Source organism: Lissotriton vulgaris, chromosome 4_2 (assembly GCF_964263255.1).
Source record: "Lissotriton vulgaris chromosome 4_2, aLisVul1.2, whole genome shotgun sequence".
Lineage (NCBI taxonomy): Eukaryota > Metazoa > Chordata > Amphibia > Caudata > Salamandridae > Lissotriton > Lissotriton vulgaris.
In genome coordinates, this window is record NC_141692.1 from 25166535 (window position 1) to 25181089 (window position 14555).

The following is a 14555-nucleotide window of genomic DNA, read 5'->3' on the forward strand; positions in this document are numbered from 1 at the left end:
ATCATCATCCTTTCTCGTGCCTTTTCTCCAAAAGCAGGTCGTTTTCTGAAACAGGTTGCAGCACAGAGACTACACAGAGCTGGACCACACTGGATAATCAGGCAGCATGAGAATAGGAATACCAAGCTGACACCAATGACCATCAGAACCTTCCATCCCCACGCTGATATCAGAGTCCCAAACCACTCCATGAAGGACCAGTTTCCCTTGTCTACGTGTATAGAGTCGGAAATCTTGTGCAGCTTAGAGATCGCCTCATAAACTGTTGGAGCATTATTGGGAATAAAGACACAGCAGCTCGATTGGATCATTCTGCATACCCCACCTCGATCTGCAAGTATCACGTCTAGAACCATACGGTTCTGCAACGTCATGAGTCTATCCGCCTGAAGCTCAGCTGTTAAGTTGCTAAGGGCACCCGCAGTTTCGGTAATAGTAGATTCAACTACCCGTGTTAGCTGACGTATGTTTCTACTATTGGCCATAGGCCCCCAGAACGGAAGGAAGCCTTTGAAGAAGTCTCCAGCTTCCTGACCAGCGGTATCTTCCTTGCTGAAGACACCTCTTGCTACTCTGGTCCTGTGATAATCTGAAGAAGCAGTGTATGTTGGAGGCAATAATCGAGCAATATAACATGAACCTGAAAAGTCAGCAGGCAACCATGTATACGCTCTGTCTTGACAGATGAAGTAGGTACCCCTAGCAGTAAGGAAGGCAGGGGAAGCGTTAGACGGAAACACGTAAGTCTCAACGCACTCACTCCTCCCTAGCTGAGCTTTCGGATTTCTCCCATTTCCTTGCAAACAGACCTGACCTCGGTGAGGCACGATCCAGATTGGAGTTGAGCTTTTACGCTTGCCTTCTCCCAAACTAAGGCGATACTCTGTGGAGTTCCAACTCAAATATACTCGTAATTCGTCTCTAGGGTAAGATGGAGTATTATTGACGTCCTTGATCATGTCAATAATTCCCTGGACTAAAGCTTTGTTGGCAGAGTTATATTTAGTGGAACGTGGTGGACACGGAGGATAGGTTTCAAGGGCATAGGCAAAAATGGTCTGAAAGGCCTGAAATGATCCATTATAGCTAAAAGGCAAAACTAGGTAGGGAATGCCTCTATCCATAGTGTGGGGTATCAAGCCACACACCCAGCAGTCTGTAGTGTTAACTACTAGTTGGTGTTGGTGCAAGAGTTGTACGAAAGTGTTGTTAATAAATTCTGAGCGTCGAGCTTGCTCATGTTCAGAGAACGAGTGAAAAGAGTGTATAGAAGAAACAGTAGAAGCAGCAGGATCAAGGGGAGGTACTGTAGTTACTGGCATAAAAATTAAATGCACACCAAAGACAATTCCACCCACCAACGTTATCAAAACAGTTAAAAATGTAATAGCACACTGTATCAGAAAACATTTGCTATGAAGAATTCTGTAAAGTTTGTTTCTGCGAACATAAATCACATTTTCTCGTTGCAGCGCAGGAAGCTCCATCTTCTACAATCCGCTCGCGACCACTGATGATGTGTACGTAGATGAAAATGCCTCTATCAGCCCTGGGAGTTCCCAGAACTAACAGAAAGATCGACCTTGTGTCTGACCCCCGCAGATTCAACTAGGCACACAGCCACGACCCTACGGCTACCCAGACGGCAAGGCAATTTAAAACAATAAAACAATAGCAAACTTCCTGGCTGGAGGCAAAGTGTCAAAATTTCAAATGTGAAATAGGCAGTTTCCTGCTTTATTTGTCCATATTGCGAGATCGTAAATTATATCTCAGTTTTGCAGGAGCTGTTTGATCCGGAAACAGGGTCTTATCAGCAGAGGTTGCAGTATTCAAGTTCGCAGATGGCAAAGTTTCTTCTGATGCAGAGGACAAATGTTCAGAATTCAAAGGAACAGTTTCAGGAGGAGAGTCAGAGTTCGATGTGTCAGTTACTGGTTCGGCATCGCTGAAAGGGATAAACCTGGGTGTCCGTTCAAACTCAGAGGCACCAATTCCCTTCTTCACCCAGTTATCGTAAGGAAGCGGCAGGGGCACACGTTTAACGTGCGTCGCGTGGATCCAGTGTTTGCGGCCGGCCACACGGATAGCAGTTCTCGTTGCCAGCAGCACTTGATAGGGTCCGGAAAATCTGGGTTGAAGGTTTTTCGTCCTCACGAAGTTCCTGATAACGACGTTATCACCTGGTTTCAGCTGATGACCTGGACTCTCCGGTGGCTTTGGTAATGCATCGAAAACCTGTTGGTGAATAAGACTCAATTTAGCAGTCAAGTCGTAAAGGTAATCAATCAACATTGGATATTCTAGAGAACGGAATTCTTTCGGCCTTGGCACTCCCCAAATGTTAGCGGGACGACCAAAGACTATTTCATAGGGGCTAAGCCCTACTCTAGAATGTACAGTCGCTCTCGTAGATAACAGTGCCAAGGGTAGTGCGTCTGGCCAGGACAAACCCGTGGATGCCTGTATTTTAGCAAGTTTTAGTTTGAGGGTGCCATTGTAACCCTCAACTAAACCAGCAGACTGAGGATGGTTTGCACTATGAAACTTTTGCTTGATCCCTAAACCGGCACACACACTCTGCATAACTTTCCCTATGAACTCACTTCCGTTATCTGACCATACAATCCGTGGCATTCCAAACCTAGGGAAATATTCCTTGAGAAGGATTTTGGCAGTTGATAAGGCAGTGTTGTCCTTCAGTGGATATGCTTCGATCCATCTGGAGAAAGCACAAACTACCACCAGGACGTATTTTAGGTTGTTGCAACGATCCATGTGAATAAAGTCTAACTGGATCACTTCAAAGGGGCAAGAAGGGGGAGCGAAGTGACCAGCAGGCGTGGGGACTCCCTTGCCAGGATTATGCATCAGGCATACCATACAATTTTTTACCACTCTCTCTGCACACTTACTAATCCCGTCATTCTTCCAGACTGGGGCCAACATCTTACAGATTCCTTTAGAACTAATATGCGCTACTCCATGCGCCATCGTAACGACTGCAAGCACATATGCATCTGGCAACATCCAACGCTGTCGTTCTGACAAATCAATCCAACATCCACTCGAGTCCAATTTACCCGTACTCTCTTCCCATGCACGCTTTTCCTCCTCAGTCGCCTCTTTCTGAATCTCTTTCACACTTTCTACTGTGTCCTCACACATTCCAGACTCAGAAATCCATCTTGCAGACGTAGCAACATACATTCTACTCATCATATTTCTAGCTGTCTGTTTAGCGGTCTCATCAGCAAAAGCATTCCCATGACCAACATCATCCGTGATTGCTTTATGCGCACTGCATTTCACAATCGCAACTTCAGTCGGCAAGGTTAGAGATTCCAACAAGTCGTTAACTAGCTGACCATGTTGAATCTTAGTCCCATGGGACGTAATGAAACCTCTTTCTTTCCACAAACGGCCAAAACTATGGGCCACGCCAAATGCGTACTGACTATCTGTGAAGACATTCACTCTCTTTCCCTTTGCTAAAACACACGCTCTCGTTAGAGCGATTAATTCTGCAGCTTGGGCAGAATTCTGACTCACTCTTGCAGTCTCCACAATCGTACTCAAGGCCGTTACTGCATAAGCAGCAGTCACATCGCCATTTTCCAATTTAAAGCATGACCCATCAACATACAACGTGCCATCTGGATCTGACAATGGAGTGTCTTTTAAATCAATTCGTCCTTTTGTCTCCTCCTCGGTTCTGAAACAGCAATCATGGGGTTCGGAATCACTCGACTCTTGATTAGTCGGCAACAATGTTGCTGGATTCAATACATTGCATCTTTTAATCTGTATATGACTTGCTAATAATGTCAGCTCGTAGCCAGATAATCTAGCACTAGTAAGGTGTTGCGTCTTGGTTCGGTTCATGAGTGTATCCACAGCATGAGGAACCATGACCACTAGCATGTTATTCATCACCAAACCAGCAGATTGTCGAATGGAGGCCGCAGCTGCCGCTGTAGCTCTCAAACAACTAGGCAACGCTCTAGCTACCGGATCTAATGTGGATGAAAAATACGCGCAAGGGCGTTGTTTATCACCAAATCTCTGTGTCAGAACACTCAACGCGCAACCTTCTCTCTCGTGAACATAGAGCGTAAATGGTTTACTGTAATCGGGTGTACCCAACACAGGGGCTGAACATAGTGCATTTCGTAATTCGGAAAAACTCTCCTGACATTCAGCAGACCATGGCACCGGACTCGGAACATTTTTCCCAGTCAAAGCTACCAATGGTTTTGCTAAAAGAGAAAAATTTGGGATCCACTGCCTACAGTACGAGGTAATACCTAAGAAGGCACGCACTTCTCTCTGTGTGCGGGGAACATTCAATTGCGTAATTGCTTTTATTCTCTCTGGGGTCAACTTCCTTCCCTCTTTTGACAAGAGATGACCTAGGTAGGTCACTTCTTGGCAGCAGTATTGCATTTTCGAAGGTGACACCTTGTGATTCAAATTAGACAAATGATGCAATAACGAAATTGTAGCTGTTTTGCAAGTTTCCTTGTCATCGGCAGCCACCAGAAGATCATCTACATACTGCACTAGAGCAGAACCAGGAGGAAGCACAAAGGAATCTAACTGACTTTTTAATGCCTGACTGTAAATGGATGGGCTCTCACAATAGCCTTGTGGAGCACGTTTAAACCTGAAGCTTCGACCTCCCAGAGAGAAGCCGAAAATGTCTCTGCTTTCTTCGGCTATCGGAATGCTGAAAAAGGCATTCTTCAAGTCGATAACTGAAAACCATGTGGCTGTTGCAGGAACGTTAACAATGCAGTAATGTCTGGAACTACAGGAAACTGTGGAACCACAATCTTATTAACCTCTCTGAGATCGATAACAAACCTATATACTGGAGGTTTCGAAGGATCAGTACGTTTCAAAATCGGTAATACAGGACTGTTACAGACATTTCCTCGAGTTTCCTCGACCACACCTTTCTTGATCAAATCCTGCACGATTAATAAAAGTGCACGTTCACCTTCATTAGAGATCTTGTATTGTGGGATCCGTGGAAATTTGACATTCGCTTTCAAAGTGACCACATATGGTGGAATTTCTAAAAGACCTACATCGTTAGGACCAGTCGCCCAAAGAGTATCAGGGAGGGAACGCAGCCCCAGTGGGAGCGCATCCATTGACAAATACATCGGGGAGGTGATTCTTTTACCCAACGTAAGCTGTACTCCTTCCGGAGAACAGTACAATGTCGCGTACAGGCGTTTCAACAAGTCTAAACCAAGCAGATTTTCATTACAACCCGTCGTCAAAATCAAAGGTGCTTTCAATTGACGGGGTCCAACAGAAATAGACAACGGACCAGATACGGGGTTGTAAACAGGGGCGCCTAAAAAACCTACAGAAACATTTGTTAAGCCGGACAAAGGTGCGCCAGGGAGTTTCGCATGGATGATAGAACTTTTTGCGGCACCAGTATCCAACAGGAACGGTTCGACTACACCTGATGTTGCTACTGCGACATAAGGCCCACTCTGATCCACTGGAACTGATACTACTCCCTCTCTCTGTCCATGGCTGTCCTAGTACTCATTTTGCTGAAATCCCTCATCATTTTCACAATAGTCTTCAACATGATACTGTTGTGACCTATTCTGTTGAGCGGACTGTCCATTTCGCTGATCAAAGTGATTGGAAGGGCGATCGTTCGTTTGTGGAGGCATAGCACCTCGTCCTCGACCTCTAGAATTTTGCACAAAACCACCACGACCTCTCTGAGCTGCTGCAGCGTTATTCTGTGCTAAGACTGGACACTCATTCTTATAATGACCCTCTTTCTTACAATACGCACATTGATTCCACTGGTATTGCGGTCTTTGGGAACCATAATCTGTCCTTTGATATGACCCTTGCTGGGTATTGGTCTGATTCATGCGAGGCAGATATGCTTGTTGCAAAAGAACTTTAGTTTTTAAATCTTTCGTTTTCTTATCTGATTTCTCTTTCTCCTCTTTATCCCTATTTTCATAATACTGGGCGGTTGCAAGTATTTGCGCAGTTGTAGAGACAGCCCACGCACTCTCGGAATCTTTCAATTTATTGCTAAGTTCTGGCAACAGATTGTGTACAAATTTATCAACAAATAGTCTCTGTCCTCCTTCTGTGCTCATATCTTGACCACTGTGGTCAACGAAAGTCTCTTCGAACCTTGTGAAAAAGTCGGAAACACTTTCGTCTTTCTTTTGCTTGCATGCGGACAACTTGTCCCAGTTGACGCGCAATGCTGGCATTAGAGTCTTCATTAATTCGATTATTCTGCCTGGTAATTCAGCAATTAGAGGTTCGGGTTTGGAACCACCTATTTGTAGACCATCCGCCGCAATTATAGCTGCCCAATCACCACCTAGGGCAACTGGATGATTCTCTTTACGAATTTTAGCCCAAATTGGTTGCGGAACTACATTCCCAAATAACATATCAATGTCTGCTAGATTCATCACACAAGCCTCAACTGTCTGCGCTAACTCCTTATAGTATCCGGCAGGATTTTTACGCGGATCTGGCAAGGCTTGTTTCACTGCTAACACTTCGGCTCGCTTCCACGGAATGTGTATCCACACTCTCTGGAATTGCGCCGCAGCGGCAGCAATACCATTTACTGCGTCAGCTTGTACAGCTTCACGCCAAATTGGTGGAACCTCCCTCATTGGATATTGGCGATTCTGCTTAGTACTGCTCTTCTCTAACTCCCTCGGTGAACGAAGTGATGGATCATTCCTATAACTTAAAATTAGTTCCATCGCTTCTTTTACATTTTGACCCACTATCGTACCTGCAGCAAATTCTTTCTGAATATTAATTAATTCCTCTAAATTTGATTCAGAGTCATCTTCTTCTAATTCCTCCCGTAAAAGAGAGCACATCTCGTCGAACACATATCTTTGTGTTGGTTCATTCCACTGCATAAACGTATCTAATATATCTCTAGTACTATATCTTCTACTTCTCGAAATCCACCTGAAAGCCGTGGAATCTAAGATTCCTCGTTCCTCAGTACTTGGGAGCTGACTACGTCTCTGTACAGAGTCAGAAGTAGGAGTCTTAATTAAAGTTTTATAGAAGGGAGACAGAATGTTAGAGACAGAATCAGTGATTCTCCGTCGAATAGAGAGCGGAGTCATAACGCTAGCAGATGCAGAGAATAAAGTCGCAGTTGGAACGGAGAAAACAGGAACAGTAGGAGTATCAGGTAAGGCAGCTTGTGAAACAGCAGGTGTAAGCGATACAGGTATAGGCAAAGAAGCCGGCAACCCAGGAAGAGGGGGTGCCGAAGGAACATTCGCATTCACCACAGGAGGTACAGGAACTTGATTCTGAGGGGCAGGAGCAGGAATACCAGGTTGTCCAGCAACCGGCAATTGAACATTCGGTGAAGGCGGAGCCGTAGCACCCTGTGCATACGGTGGGGGTGATCGCAACAAGTAAGACAGCAGAGGATCCTTTTCAGGGTCTTCTACTATCTTAGCTGTACTCGATGGCAAGGCAGGATAGCACTTGTCTATCGCTAAATTACGCTCTCTAGTAGCCACCTCTATTGCCTTCTCAGACTCGTTGACTTGCAGCTGTTTAGCAGCTTGCTCTAAAGTCAACTCTTTCTCTTTCTGTTCTTTCTTCAACCTTTTAATTTCTCTCTGTTTAGATTCTTTTCGCCAGTAACGGAAAGAATCAAACATTGCCGGCCGGGCTTTCTTTTTAAACAACTTTACTTCTAAATTGTTAAGGACTTCAGGTTCAAAACTACCATGCAGTGGCCAACTAAGGACACCATCCTTTTCCGTGTATCGGACCCACACCTCATTATAAGATATAGGACCCACACCGTGTTTACAATAAAGATCGTATAGAGGAGTTCCAATCGGAGGAACCAGACATGAGTCCTCCAACCGGGAATCACTGTTGCAACCAAAACACGACAACATACAATTTTTCCGACTTACCATTTTGTAATCCGGAACACAAAACAAACAAAAACACGAACAGAAATGTGCACTCGAACCAAGAACTTAGGCCTACCAAAGCGGAACAAATGTATCGATACCCAAACTAAACCAATAGATTATCGTAACCAGATAATCTTACGAAACCAAACCAAACCAAGAACTAAAAGGATTTTAACAACCCTTACGAAGTAACCAACTAGCAACCACTAAATACTTAACTGAGGCACTGAAGACGTCACCAAGGAGAAACCCGTCTCGTCTCGCCGTACTAAGGACTGCACCTCGGGTCCAAGACAGGGCGACGGTCAAGGCAACGGACCACTGCAGCCGTCCGAACGGGAACCCTCGTGGAAGAGAACGTCGGGCCACTTTTGCGATATGCCGGGATCGATGAAGTGGGGCGCCTCCCTCAGGAATCTTCACACGAAGCTTCTCGAACTCTTCAGACTTTTGGACCGGTACCGAATGACGTCGGCCCCACGTTGGGCGCCAATTGGAGTTCTGGACTTTTTTGGTTCCGTCCAGAGGTGTCAGGGATAACACCCGAAGACCCCGGAGTTCTACCTGTCTCGGTGCACAAATAAACAGAAACACGGGCTTCTCGATGGTGGCGTCAAAGACCAAAGGTTTATTACTGCAGGGACACAGAAGTCACAGAAACTACACACGGGCAGATTCTAGGAGCCTGTTCGATTTGTACAAAAAGGGTTGCTCCTTATATACTAAAAATTGGGCTTGGGGCAAATTCTTTACATGTTAGTACATCCCCAAACCTTTGTGTCCTAAACAATAAATATTTGGCGTTGCACAGGAATCGTCGACAATATCTGATGTCAAAACATTACGAACGAGGGGTTCCCACTTTTCCATCATAATCTCATGTCAACTTTTCATTCAAGACCCGGACCGCCTCATCGTAAATTTCGCTACCTCCCCCTAATAAAGGCCCAGAAGGAAAAGAGCAGAGCCAGGTGCAGATGATAGAAAAGCAGGATAAGAGATGTTTGTGGGTCGTAAATGGGCAAGGCTACCAGCTTCGGCCGCCTAATCATGATCAGGCCAACGAACACGAGAACCAGTATAGCAGGACTGGCCTCAGGCAGAGGAGGCAGCCTTTGCTGAGTCATGCAGCCACGGCATGTTCTGTTCTAAGGTGCACGTGTCACTAGAGAGGTGAATCGCCGGCTAAGCCTACGTGTCCTTAATCGAAATGAAGTAATCAGAGGTCATTGCGTGTCCATTGTCTATGTGAGGGCAAGAAACACAAAATGGCTGCCATGATCTAAGATGGATGCCATGGGTAGATCGGAAATGTGTTTGTAACAGGAGTACTCTTGCTCGTAGCATAGTGAAAACACCAGGATATGCTAAATGGATCATTTGCGGTTCGCTGGTACCAAAATTATGTATTTACGACAATGTTGAAAACACGGGTTCAAATCGTCACGGAACCTCAGGGGGTTAGTGGCTATTTTTGTCAGTTGCTGATCACAGAGTACCCCATTCAGAGTATACATGGATACATTTGACCTATAGAGTGAATACATAGGTCCATTCACTCTATAACATAGTGTTCGAGACATGTGAACTGTAGATCACATGCTGTGCATAGCTCGCCATCTAGTGTTCGGTCCGGATGTTTGCACTTTGTTTTTCTTCGAAGATGTCTTTCCAGTCACGAGGAAGATGACTCCTCCTTTCGATGATAGTGTTCATGGGTATCGACTCCATTGTTAGATTGTTTTTTTCCGCCATTGGGTTTGGACGTACTTGGGTATATTTTCTCTATATAGTGTACATACATTTGCACTATAAGTTGACAGATTGATACATTTGCTTTATATAGAAGCTTTACTGCCTCAACAGTATCTATTTATGTTTCACATTTGCCAAGCTCTAAATAACCCTCTTATTTTCTGTGATCAGTTTCAAGATTACTTGGAGGATTGCTTTCATTATGGTGCACGACGAGCAGGGGGGCTGTGAGTTTGGATTTCACGTATCCCACCCTAGATATGACTAAAGGTTGGAATTCAGTTGGTCATTCATTTCAGAAGTTTTACTTAATGGTTGGCCACTTCTTCCATGACTATTACATGCACATCTACTTAATGTCTAATGTTTATAATGTTACTGCTTGGGTCATGGGTGACTGCAAGAAACTAAAGTTTGCTCTGATCTACCTGATTGCTGGGAAGACATCCAGTTTTGTATTTCGGAGTTGCTTGACCCTTCAAAATGCCACCTCTATATTTACTGTAAGCAGCGTCGATTTTAAAACCTTGTACATCGAGCTCATTAGAGAACGACTGCTGTAAACCCTTTCTGTAACCCCCCCATACAAACCTGTTCTAAAACCTTGTTCTTGCTTCTCCCTTACAGGAGTTTTGCCTTCCCGCGTTTAACAGCCAAGTGCATCGGCTTGTTTCTTCTGGTTGTGGTGGTCATCGTTCTCGCAGCACTGCTACAGCAGAGTAAGTATTTTAATCTTGCAGTAGAAAGACAGTGTAACAGCTGGTGGATTATAGACTTCTGTACATCAAGCCTCTGGGGGTGGTTTCGATATTGAGACTTTGCTCCTTCTTAGGGGTCATGACTCTTACTTGTCTCATCAGCTTAGAGGTCTGCAGGATCCTCCTTATAAAGTTCACAGGAAGTAGCTTTGGCCCCAGAGTCAAAAAGCATTTTAACAGGAGCATCATTTATCATAGCAGTTTCGAAAGGACCGTCATCATTACTGACCGATTTGACTTGACAGATATTAGACACCACCGAATCAGAATCACTCTCGTACAAATCTATTTCCCTTACTTTCTTTATACTTTTCTCAGATTTGCAACACTTTGTGAAATGACCTTTTTTCCCACATATTGTGCAAGTGGATTTCAGAGCAGGGCATTTTTTTTGAGTTGGCTAAATGTCCCTGATTACCACATCTGAAGCACTTACCCAAGAAAGTTTTTGAGAACCCAGGTTTAGACACTGAGGACCCAAGTTTTGAGTCAGTCTTAGAGAATGAAATAGATTTGGAAGATTTCTCTTTCTCTACTACAAGAACACTACTATCATCTTTCTTTTTAGTAGAATCATTATTGCGTATGGTGTCAATGCAGGCCTTTGAATGTTCATGAGTTTTTGCTATAGTAATGACTTTGTGTAAAGAAGGGTTGTCCTTTTGCCAAAGGCTGTCACGAGCTTTGTCTATAGTACAACCCAACATAAATTGGTCACAAAGCATTTCTTCAAGAGAGGAAGTAAAATTACAAGTTGCTGCGTAAATTTCGTAAGGCTGAAGAATGTTCAGATTGCTGTTGAGGTCTTGAAGAAATTGGGTTCTTGATGAGTCCATTGTCGCCAAATGTAGGATCCTCCTTATAAAGTTCACAGGAAACATAGGAAATTACAATATCTTCTTTATTAAGTAACAGGGAATCAAGACCCCATCCAAAGCACAGACCTGACAACTGTCAACTCAGCAGAGTACAGCACAGTATGTTCAGAGTTCCATGTTCCAGGCAGAGGTAAAGGGCAACAGTACAATAATACATACTTAAGACATTACAAGGTCACACATTTGTATGCCACACAGTACTTCCTCTTATTGTGTATGGTTTGTTTTGAAAATCATGGACCACCCTTTGGCTTGCACTATCACCCAAGCCATGCACGTCCTTTCATGTGTTGGTGATTACAATGCAAACACATCCCATCAGCGCAACTACTGCTCCAGGTGTGATGTAAACTTCATGGCTCAAACATCAGTAAGTCTTTACCTTTCTCAAACCCCATTATCTTTCCAAAATAGAGGAGTCTCACAGGCATCACAGAATCTCCTGAATGTCTTACTGAAACATTTTTAAGAAGTGACAATAACTTTTATTAAGGATTAAAGCAGAAAACATACTGTTCAAATAACTTCCCAAAAATAATTCAGTGATTCCAAAATCCTACATACAAAACTTTACTAATCATAAGAGGCTGCCCAGAACCCACACTGATGGACCGTACCCTGGGTCGACTTACCAAATTGGGTCATTCCTGAGCTCGCCCCAGATCCTGAAAACCAATCTTGCTTACTGGAACTAACAGGACTGTCAGTTTTGGTTTTGAAGTGACTTGCAAAGACACCTATATTTCGAATGAAGTGCTTTGTGAGGATTCTCCTGTCCATAGGGCTCAAGGTTCATTTAAAACATGACCCCTTGTGCATAGGAGCTACAAAGATATGTGTGACCCTGTCGCTGGCCCAGAAAATGCCAGGTACATCTGGTTTCCAATGGTAATGTCTCTTAACTACCGATAGCTTTCAGTGCTAGTTAAGTAAGTAATTTTCTTTTGTGCTGTAACAAAAACTTCATGGGCGGTCTATTTACTGAGTGTTACCTGCTTTTAAGCAAATTTATACATGTTTGGCTGTTCCAAACGTTGAAGGGCATCTCTGGTATCCAATGCCATCTACCTGTATTTAAACCAGCATAATATTACCCACAACAAAAAAAAATACCTCTATGAGTTTACATTCAGCATGAATACCAGACATGGTTTGTCGCTTGTAAAATAAGCCATGTGCATGAGTGAGTTAGAATTTACCCAACCCCCTAGTTTCTGCCCTCACTGCACACAAGATACTGTCCGCTTTGCAGTGGTTTGTTTTAAAGAGCCCAGCTCCTCCCTGCATCTGTAGTGAAGTGAGGTCTTCTGTAAAAGCTCACACACTGCTCTCCGGTATCACTATCGCTGGCTTGAAGTGCAGTCAGTACTCCAGGGAGGACCATGCCCATGACAGAGTGGTCCGTAAAGGAAAGAAGTCTCTGCAGGGTCTATACAATAACAAGGCCCACAGAGCAGGTATAAAAGGTTATCTACTCAGATCAAAGAAAGTTAGCAGGAAAATAAGTTACTTTTTTTACTTCTGTTTATACGAGCAAGTTCAATCCAATGTCTAGCTATTGCGGGAGTCTGACGAAAGGAAATAATTCACATTAATAACACAGAAGCATTACTGTTGGGAATGGCCCTTTTTGCAGGGTCACCCCCAATGTAATGCCATTTTTATTCTAATTTGTGCAGAATTCGTTTTTGTTGGCCTTAGCACAAAGAGCACTTTACCATGACTAATCAGTGCTTAAGTGCATGTGCTCTCTCCTCTAAACATAGTAATATTGGTGCATACCCAATTGACATAATTACTTTGCCTATAAATCACTGCATGTTCCCATGGCCTGTAAATAAAATGCTACTATTGGGTATGTAGCACTGAATTTACCCCCTACATAAATAGCCCCTCTAACCATATATCAGGCCTGCCATTGCAAAGTCTGTGTGTGCAGTCTGAATTGCCATTTTGGTCTACCAAAATGATCATTTTGCTAGCTCAAACCTTCCTTTTTAATACATATGTTATCTCTAGGGTGTGCCCTGGACAGCTCAGAGGGCATGTTGCAATGTATGTTAAAATCTGGATAAGGACTCTTAAGTATTATATTTCCTGGTAGTGAAAAGCTCTTACAGACGCTCTTCACTACTGCCAAGCATATGTCTCCCATAGGATAACATTGGAATTTCCTTATTTCAATTGATAAATGTAATTTCCAAAAGGGAAGATATGACTGATTCAAGTTTTGTGTCTCTGAAATCACAAATTAAATCCAAGCTTATGGTGAAGTCGATTTTAAATTGCGACCGTAAGGGCCTGGGCCCATTCGTTCAGTTCTCCTCCAACGTTGATATTCTGGTGGTTATTTTTAGCAGTATGAAAGTGTAAAGATTTCATAAATCAATTTAAGATACAGTGTAACTCAGCATAGCTATATAATACCTCAACAACCATTTGAAGGTTATTCAAAATGTATGTCAAATTCAAAAATAGCTGGACATACAAGAATCTCAGCAAGATACACAGGAAACTGAAGAAATGCAAATCTCCTGAAGAGATGCAGAAAGAAAAGAACAACAAGTTCTATGACTATTCTGCATGAAATGAGAAAGCAAACGTTAAGGTTCCCCTGCTTCGGCACTTCATGGGTGTAGAGCATTTAATTCTATCTATCCCTATTCTAACTCAAAGTGGCATCCCTAATTAGTATATAAACGAAAGGTACGAGAGAGGAAAGGTGACAGTAGTTAGACTCTTCCAAAGAATTCACTCCACCATCAAGTCGGTCTGCGGTATGAATCCACAAGCTGTTATGGATCACGCTAGCACTCAGGAGCTCTCTGTCATGAAGGCAAAGAGGAATGGGGTATCTGTCCCTCTCTGCAAGGCATCACATACTCCAAGTTGTATTCTGCAAATTTCCCATAATGCTTTTCTCACATGTACTGTACAGTAGGCTCAGCCACGACATTTTCCACGAATCCTTTCACGGCCATCTATATGTAATTCCCTCTGCAATAGTTCATCCTTCGTCTTTTCTCCTACTCCCGTGTGAACACACCTCCATCCACCTTATCTTCGCCAGGCCAAGCTAACTGTAACTCCTTTATTCTTCAACTATTTAATGGAACAATACCCTTACTCTTAACAAGCGTTTGTCCACCTGCAATGCAAAACATGGGAACAAATAACATTCTATG

At 43.5% G+C, this 14555-nt stretch overlaps 1 protein-coding gene across 3 annotated transcripts in view; it reads left to right on the plus strand.

The window, feature by feature from the left end:
• Nucleotides 1–14555, plus strand: part of LOC147718175 (uncharacterized) — a 376315-nt gene that overhangs the window by 281473 nt on the left and 80287 nt on the right. For all 3 annotated transcript variants that reach the window (XM_086919269.1, XM_086919267.1, XM_086919268.1), the window contains one exon: nucleotides 10362–10453. In XM_086919269.1, coding sequence (XP_086775395.1) covers nucleotides 10362–10453 — 92 coding nt within the window. The remainder of the gene's footprint in view (nucleotides 1–10361; nucleotides 10454–14555) is intronic.